Source organism: Sorex fumeus, unplaced genomic scaffold, assembly GCF_029834395.1.
Source record: "Sorex fumeus unplaced genomic scaffold, SorFum_2.1 ptg000029l, whole genome shotgun sequence".
In the NCBI taxonomy this organism is placed as follows: domain Eukaryota; kingdom Metazoa; phylum Chordata; class Mammalia; order Eulipotyphla; family Soricidae; genus Sorex; species Sorex fumeus.
Genome location: NW_026606086.1, coordinates 13,155,492 through 13,163,792, shown reverse-complemented (window position 1 = coordinate 13,163,792; position 8,301 = coordinate 13,155,492). Strand labels below are relative to the sequence as shown.

Genomic DNA, 8,301 nt, shown 5'->3' with positions numbered 1-8,301 from the left:
ATTATATGACATTATGTGATTCTCATACCAGCTATAGAAAACAAAGTATTTCACAATGCCTTTTCAGCAATTTTGATTGCTTGGGGGGATATTCTAAACAATAATGGTGCATCTTTTGTCAAAATAATGAATGTAATCAATGTAGAGGAGAGTTCAGTAGAAATCATCTGCCTCACAGGCATTGGAAGGGGTGAGAAGGGGGTATATTGAGATACTTGGTGAAAAAATGAGTACTGGTGTAGGGAAAGGTGTTTGATCATTGTATGACCGAGATTTAAAACTGAAAGCTATGTAACTTTTCCCACAGTGATTCAATAAATAAATATAAGAAGAAATTTTGCTTGAGCGGGCCCAGTAACGTCTCCATTTGAGACTTTGTTGTTACTGTGTCTGGCATATCGAATACTCTCGGTAGCTTGCCAGGCTCTCCGAGAGGGGCGGAGGAATCGAACTCGGGTCGGCCATGTTGGCCGCTTGTAAGGCGAACGCCCTACACGCTGTGCTATCGCTCCAGCCCATAAGAAGAAATAAAAAAAGAAATTTCTGAGACCATAATTTAAGGACTTATACTCCACAGAAAAGTTATTTTTTCCTCCTGTGTTTTTGTTTGATTGGGATCACACCTGAATATGCTCAGGGCTCACTCCTCGCTTGGTGCTCAGCAATCAATCCTGACAGTGTCTAAAGACCACATGTAGTGCTAGAAGTCTGGTGCAGGGCATTGAACCCAGGTCAGTCACTTTACCTGCTGTACTATCTCTCAACAGTCCCACCAAATCTGTACTTATTTGCAGAGAAAATTGTGGCTATGTTTCATGGTAACACTGAGTAGCACTTCTTTGTATACATATACTTTTCTGTAATAAAATCAGATATATTTTGTTTACACTTGGGTGTATGAATTTAAGAGATTCCCTTATTAGGGGTTGTCAACAGACAACTGTTAAACCCTTGTTACTATCTAGGAAAGTTATTATTTCTCGTCCCTAAAGACATAATTCCCAATGACACCTCTGTGTAAGACTTTGCCAGTTTTCTAATCTCTTAGTTTCATTTCTCATGTGTGAACTTCAGTCACAAGGGTCACTCATTTTTACGTAGAGTGACTTATATATCATAAGACACTTTGGTAATAAAACATTTTCCCCAATCCATTCTTTGAAATTCTATCTTTGGCTGGAGTAAGTACAGCAGGTAGGGTGCATGCTTTGCATGCCAGGTTCTCTCTCCAGTCCCAACAGGAGCGATCTCTGGGTGAAGAGTCAGGAGTAAGTCCTGGGAACTGCTATGTGTTCCACCTACCAAAGGGAGAAACAAAACAAAACACATCTATGTTTGACAAGATCAATTAGATTGTATCTGTTTCTGTATCTTTTAAAAGTCATCGTATATTTGTCAAACAATTTCATTTTAGTACTGAGTTACCAAAACTCAGTTCCTAGATTGAAAGTGAATCAGCCTCTCCAAGAATTATTTTTTATTCAAGATGAACTGAAAATTCTTAATATTCAATAAAAGAGGCGGTAACCAGTAGAGACACTTAGAAATATGTTGGAACTACCATGTCTATGTGTTCAACTGAGTCTTTATCTCCTTCCATCCTATTGGTAAGTATTCTATAATTTTCTATTATTAGTATTAGAAAAGACTTTGACTTACGGTCTAGTTTTTTGGTGTGAGATAATTTATGCCTTTTATTTTAAAAGAGCAATAATAAGTCAGATGTTTCAGAACAATTAAAAATTTTTGTCATTTTGTTCTAGACAATTGAAATACAAACAAATCACACTTAATAGTAGTAATTTTTACATGCACTATGAAAGTTGATATATATTTCCTGTTTACTTTTCCTTTATTAGATGATCAGGTGAAGCATGCTTTCAAATGAATTCAAATTCGTAATTAGAATAAAAAACCTTTCTGAATAGTTTAAATTAAAATTCTTCATATTGTAATTTCCAAATATTTTTATAGTAAGATAAACCTATATCATCTAATTAGAACAAAAATAGCAACATTATTGCAACTGGTTTTACCAATTTATTTAAAAGAGAACATTAATGGAAAAGCACTTAAAAGAAAATATGTATAGATTAATTTACTTTATCAAACATTCTTCCTGACTTGATGGAATTCTTCCATCAATGATAAGCATGGAATGTGAGATGTATCAGTGATATTGAACCCTCAGGACATGGGTATTTGTTCCAATGACACACTTGAAGTCCTGAAAGATAAAGAACTTTCTCATTTGTTTTAGAAAGTTCAATTTCCAGAGAATCTGTTGGAACATATTGAGATTACCAGATGGTTATTCTCTATCAAGATGATATTATTGTTGTTATCACATACTTAATAATATGTAATAGCTTGCTAATTATAGACTTATTTTATTTTTTAGAAAATCATTACTGTCATCTATTACTATTTTGATAGGGAGAAAATAAAACCTGAATAATACAGGCACTGATATTATACACATATGGAATTCTTACAGGTATAATCTAGAGTAAATATCTACAAATCACTGTAGAGTTAGCTAATAATATTTGTAGCACTGTAGCACTGTGACACTGTCATCCGGGTGTTCATTGATTTGCTCAAGTAAGCCCAGAAATGTCTCCATTGTGAGACTTGTTGTTATTGTGTTTAGCATATCGAATACATCATGGGTAGCTTGCCAGGCTTTGCCGAGCAGATGAGATACTCTCGATAGCTTGCCTGGCTCTCTGAGAGTGGCTGAGGAAATGAGCCCAGGTCGGCCAGGTCTGTTTTGTGCAAAGCAAATGCCCTACCTTCTCTGCTATCGCTCCAGCCCATAATATTTGTAGTGTTGAAATTTTTTCTATGGAGGACATAAGTGATAGCACAGCGAGTAGGGCATTTGCCTTGCATATGGCTAACCCGGCTGATCTGAGTTCGATTCCTCTACATGTGACGCATTCAGTATGCCTCACAATGTTACTGGGCCTGCTCGAGCGAAATAGATGAAAACAGGAGGACAGTGCTATAGTGCTACCATGGAGGAAAATGGTTTACTTGAATTTTTTGTTAACTATTGGAAATATCTTTGTATATCATCTATTCATACTAATGCTTGAGAAGAAATTTGGATCTCTAATGCTTTATACTGACAATAGAAAATAGTACAACTTTTGGCCTTAATTACTTAATACTAGCATATAAGTGTAGTCAGCAAAATTCACCTGCTATATGAATAATGCAGAAAATGAAACACACTGTTTACAGGGGATTTTTTTTTGACGTGAAAATGTAAGATCATAAGATTCAGAGTAACGCAAATGCAAATAATATGAGCAAAGAGGATAATACCAGAGAGAATAATTAAGGGTCAAGATTTAAACTCCTAAGGCCAGAGCGATAGTACAGAGGGTAGGTATCTTGCCTTACCAATGGCTGGCTGAATTTGATCCCCACACCCCATGATGCCCCCAAGATCTGGCTAGAGTGATCCCTGAGCTCAGAGTCAAAGGCCAGACCAGAGTCAGCCCTAAGAACTGCCTGGTGGGGCCCCCTAATATTCAAAAACAAATTAATTTCCTTTTTGCAGAGACATTCTGTGTGCAATATTGCAATCAATATTCCTAAATTGATAAACCATTTGAAACTTTTTCTAAAGCAACGTAGAAGATTTTAGAGATATTCGATACTCCCATTTATTTATTTCCTCTTTGATCTGATTTTCTATTGTGGTTGTATCATTGAAGGCTCCTCTCAGCAAAAGGTCTAGAATAGTTCTCTGATGTTTTCCTAAATGTATTTTATAAAATAGATTTATTACTAAGGTCATTAATTAAATTATGAGTTGAGTTTTTTATGGCATGATATAGAGGTCTACATCCATTTTTTTACATATGACTAACCTGATTTCCCAGCACCATTTGTTAAAGAGGTTTTCTTTTCCCCATCTCATACAGTATTTTGTTGTAAAATAGTTTTTAGACATTATAAGAGTTTACATATAGGGTCTCAATTCAATTTAGAGATTCAATTTACAATCTATCTTTATATAGGAGTTGTTTTGGCTACTTCAGGAGTTTCATGATTCCTTTGGAATTTTAGAAGTGCTTTTCTATGTCACTACATACTTTGCAACCATGAATGGAGATTACGTTGCATCCTTAAATTGACTTGAAAAAAAAGGTTAGTTGAATGATACCAATCCTTGAGGCCTATTGCAAAGTCATTTTCATTTCTTTTTTGTTCTGTTATTTCTTTCAGAAATAAATAGTTCAAACTCAAGAGTTTTTCAATTTCTTTGTAGATTGACTGTTAGATATGCGAAGGTTTTTGATTTCTCTGGCAAGATTAAGCAAGCATTCTTGATAAAAACTTCATTCATAAATAGTCTACTTACGTGAAATCTGTAATCTTAAATTACAAATATAAACATTTAAGAAACATACTTTTATAGCACTTATTTAGTTACTAAAGTAGTGCCCGCTCGAGCAATCAACAAATTAAAAATAATAAGCATAGGTGACTTCCCAGGCAGCACTCTGGAAGCCTAACAATCAACTCCAGCAAGAGTCAGCTTGTTTTGTTGACGTGATAGTTGAATTGGACCCTAGAGTTCTCACCCAGTGATTTTTTTTAACTGCTTTTGTTTTTCTAAAAGTTGTGTCATAGAACTAGAGAACAAATCTGGAAATTAAAAGTTGTAGAAAACTTTTTTATTAATTGAAATTCGACCATGGATAATACATAGTTAATAATAATAATAATGACTTAATTAATATAAGAAAAAAATATTTCATCAAAAACAGATTAAATCAACTAAAAGTGAGAATGATATAAAGTCTTAACTTTCTATTGTGAGTCACATAATCAGTATTTTATTCAAACATACATCATATATTCTAATCTCTATTTTACATAAGAGAAATAAAAAAAACTGTTAGTGCAAAAGACAAGAAATAATCATTTCAGTGACCCAAAGAAATATGATGATTATGAAATATAAAAAGGATATGATTACAGTTTATATACATAGAGCATATATATTTATTGTAATAATATATTTTTCAATTTCCATAAGATTTGGAACAAAAATATTAAAAATATTCCAATAGTTATAAATTATCCAGGAAAATTATCAGGTAGATTAATAAAAGTAAAAACTAGATTTTGGTTTATAGAAGGAAATCATTTAATTTTCTTATGCAAGCATACTTATGAAATATATGCTCTGATAAGTCTATTCTAAAGGTTAGATAAGAAGGTAAAGCTAGATTTGACAATGATGAAAAATATCCCATGTACCTTGGATTGTATTTTGTTGAGTTAATCTAAAAATAACTCTTGCTTACAAGACATGGGTGTTGTCTAAAACGACTTTCTTATTCAATTATATTTCTTTTAAGAATTAAAATTATCTGTCTTCTTATGATATGTTAGAAAATCAATCAAAACGGCAGTGATATCGGTGTTTGAATATTATTTTAAAGTTCTTGACCATGGGCCTGGAAAGAAAATACAGGGCTTAAGGTACTTTTCTTACTAGGTGACCCAGGTTCAATTGCCAGTATCAGATATATTCCACAGAGCAGAACATGAAAGTATTCCTGTGTTCAAATCCAGAAATACCAAAATTTGGCAGGTTTTCCCTATATTTTCCCCATTCCAAAATTTAAAGAAATTCTTTCTTTTTTCTTTTCTTCCTCTTTGATTTTATTTATTCATTTATTTATATTTTGCTTTGAATATTCCGGGCCAAGTTAGACTGGTCATAGTTTTCGCACCCTCTAAGGGACTACTCTGGCAAAAACCAAGGGACACATGCAATATTGAGGATCTAACCTGAGTTGGCAATATGTAAGGCAAAAGCTCACTTGCAGTACTATATCTTCAGCCCATTACAAGAAATTCTAATCCTATATGCAAAGGGGCAAATTTATACATATTTTCTATCTGATTCCATGTGAAATATCTGTCTTTATTTAAGTTTTCCTTATGATATTGGAAATCAGGGTCTCAAATGAAGTAAATTCCATTAAACTATCGAAAACTACATAGGATTTGGAATACGAGTCAAATAACAAGCTAGTTAATTGACATTTCTAAACAAAATCCAAGTGAAAGAAACATTGTTTTATCACTCATCACTCTCACTTTTACACATAGATCAAGAAGACTCAGAAGTCAAACATGAGAAATCACACAGCAATCACCACATTCATCCTCCTTGGATTGACAGATGACCTACAACTGCAGATTCTACTTTTTATATTTCTATTTATCACCTACATGTTGAGCCTTGTTGGAAACCTGACCATCATCATTCTCACCTTTGTGGATGCCCACCTTAAAACTGCCATGTATTATTTTCTGCAAAACTTTTCTTTCTTGGAAATCTCATTCACATCTGCCTGTATCCCAAGATTCTTGTACAGTATAGCAACAGGAGATAGAACCATTACCTATAACTCTTGTATATGTCAGGTATTTTTCACAGACCTATTTGGAATAGTAGAATTTTTTCTACTGGCAACTATGTCCTACGATCGTTATGTAGCCATCTGCAAACCCCTTCATTATATGACAATCATGAGTCCCATGGTCTGCAAAAAACTTATCTCTGGCTGTTGGATAATTACACTCTTGCTCATAATACCACCACTTGGCTATGCCCTAACATTCGAATTCTGTGACCCTGAAATCGACCACTATGTCTGTGATGCTAATCCTCTCCTGAAGATCTCCTGTTTTGATACAGAATTCATAGAGAAGATGGTTCTTTTCTGCTCTTCCTTTATTCTACTAGTGACACTCACATTTGTGGTTTGGTCCTATGGAAGTATTATTCACACGATTCTTGGGTTCCCTTCTGCTCAGCAAAAGAAAAAGGCCTTTTCTACCTGTTCCTCCCACATGATTGTGGTTTCTATCACTTATGGCAGCTGTATCTTCATCTATATCAAACCTTCTGCAAAAGATGAAATGGCTACAAATAAGGGAGTATCACTATTAGCTACTTCCATCTCTCCCATGTTAAACCCATTTATTTATACTCTGAGAAACAAACAAGTGAAAAATGCCTTGAATGAGTTTTTTAAAAAGCTACTACTCTTGAGATATCACAGTGCTTAAGAGGCTTGCCTTGCATGTAGCTGATTTGGATTGTCTCGTGAGCGCAGCTGAGAATGATTTCCTCAACTAAGTACACTACCTGATAGCCTACCTTTTAATATTGTCATATTTTTATAGCATCTTTCACTGCACCACTCTCACTGTTATCCCGTCGCTCATCGATTTGCTCGAGCAGACACCAGTAAAGTCTCCATTGTGAGACTTGATGTTACTATTTTTAGCATATCAAATACGCCACGGGGAGCTTGCCAGGCTCTGCCATGCGGATGGGATACTCTTGGTCGCTTACCGGGCTCTCTGAGAGGGACAGAGGAATTGAACCTGGGTCGGCTGCATGCAAGGCCAACTCCCTACCTGCTGTGCTATCACTCCAGCCCATAGAATATTTAATTTTAAAATTTATGTCTTGTCATCAGAGTAATTTGTTTTCTCCTACCATTTCCTTCTATTTCAGGGCTAGAATAGCACAGCTGGGAGGGCAACTGTCTTGCATATAGTCCACCCTGGTTCATTCCGCAGCAGCCTCTATGTTCCCCATGCACAGACAGAAATGATCTCTAAACTCAAAAACAAGTAAGCCTGTGACACTGTGAGATGTGACCCCGAAACACACAAACAAACAATGAAGATTTCCTTCTAGTTTTATGAAAATATATGAACTTGTCTAGAGGATTGTCTAAGTTTGACAGTGATTTCCATAATCAATTAAGAACTATTTGTGATAATTTTGATATTTCCTATGGCTAAAACAGCTTTATAGTTCATTGACTAAAGAATGACGATAATGTCCTAATTACAACTCTTTTGTTGTGCATTCAGCAGCTATTCGATTTTTTTTTTTAAATTCACTATCACTGTATCACTGTCATCCCATTGTTCATTGATTTCCTCATGCAGACACCATTAAAGTTTCCATTCGTCCTAGCCCTGAGATTTTAGCAAGTGCCACATTTTAGGCTCTTTCAGGGTCAGGGGAATGAGACCCATCATTGTTACTGGGTTTTGGCATATTGAACATGCCTCGGGGAGCTTGGCAGACTTTGCCATATGGGCAGGACACTCTCGGTAGCCTGCCAGATTCTCAGAGAGTGAAAACTAGACAATAAGAGGTCACATGGCCATGAATGCGGCCGCGTGCCTCGGGGAACTTGGCTTTATAATCTCTGCATCTTGGCCATTGATGGGATTAAA

General features: G+C 35.3%; 1 protein-coding gene across 1 annotated transcript; it reads left to right on the top strand.

The window, feature by feature from the left end:
- The first annotated feature begins 6,168 nt into the window (after window positions 1–6,168).
- Window positions 6,169–7,110, top strand: LOC130024634 (olfactory receptor 6C2-like). Its single transcript, XM_056115335.1, has one exon. It carries the CDS (start codon window positions 6,169–6,171, stop codon window positions 7,108–7,110), a length of 942 nt encoding a protein of 313 aa, XP_055971310.1.
- The last annotated feature ends 1,191 nt before the right edge of the window (window positions 7,111–8,301 follow it).

What these genes read in the sequence shown, in the direction of transcription:
- LOC130024634 (XM_056115335.1), top strand. Translation starts at nt 6,169, where the DNA reads ATGAGAAATCACACAGCAATCACCACATTCATCCTCCTTGGATTGACA.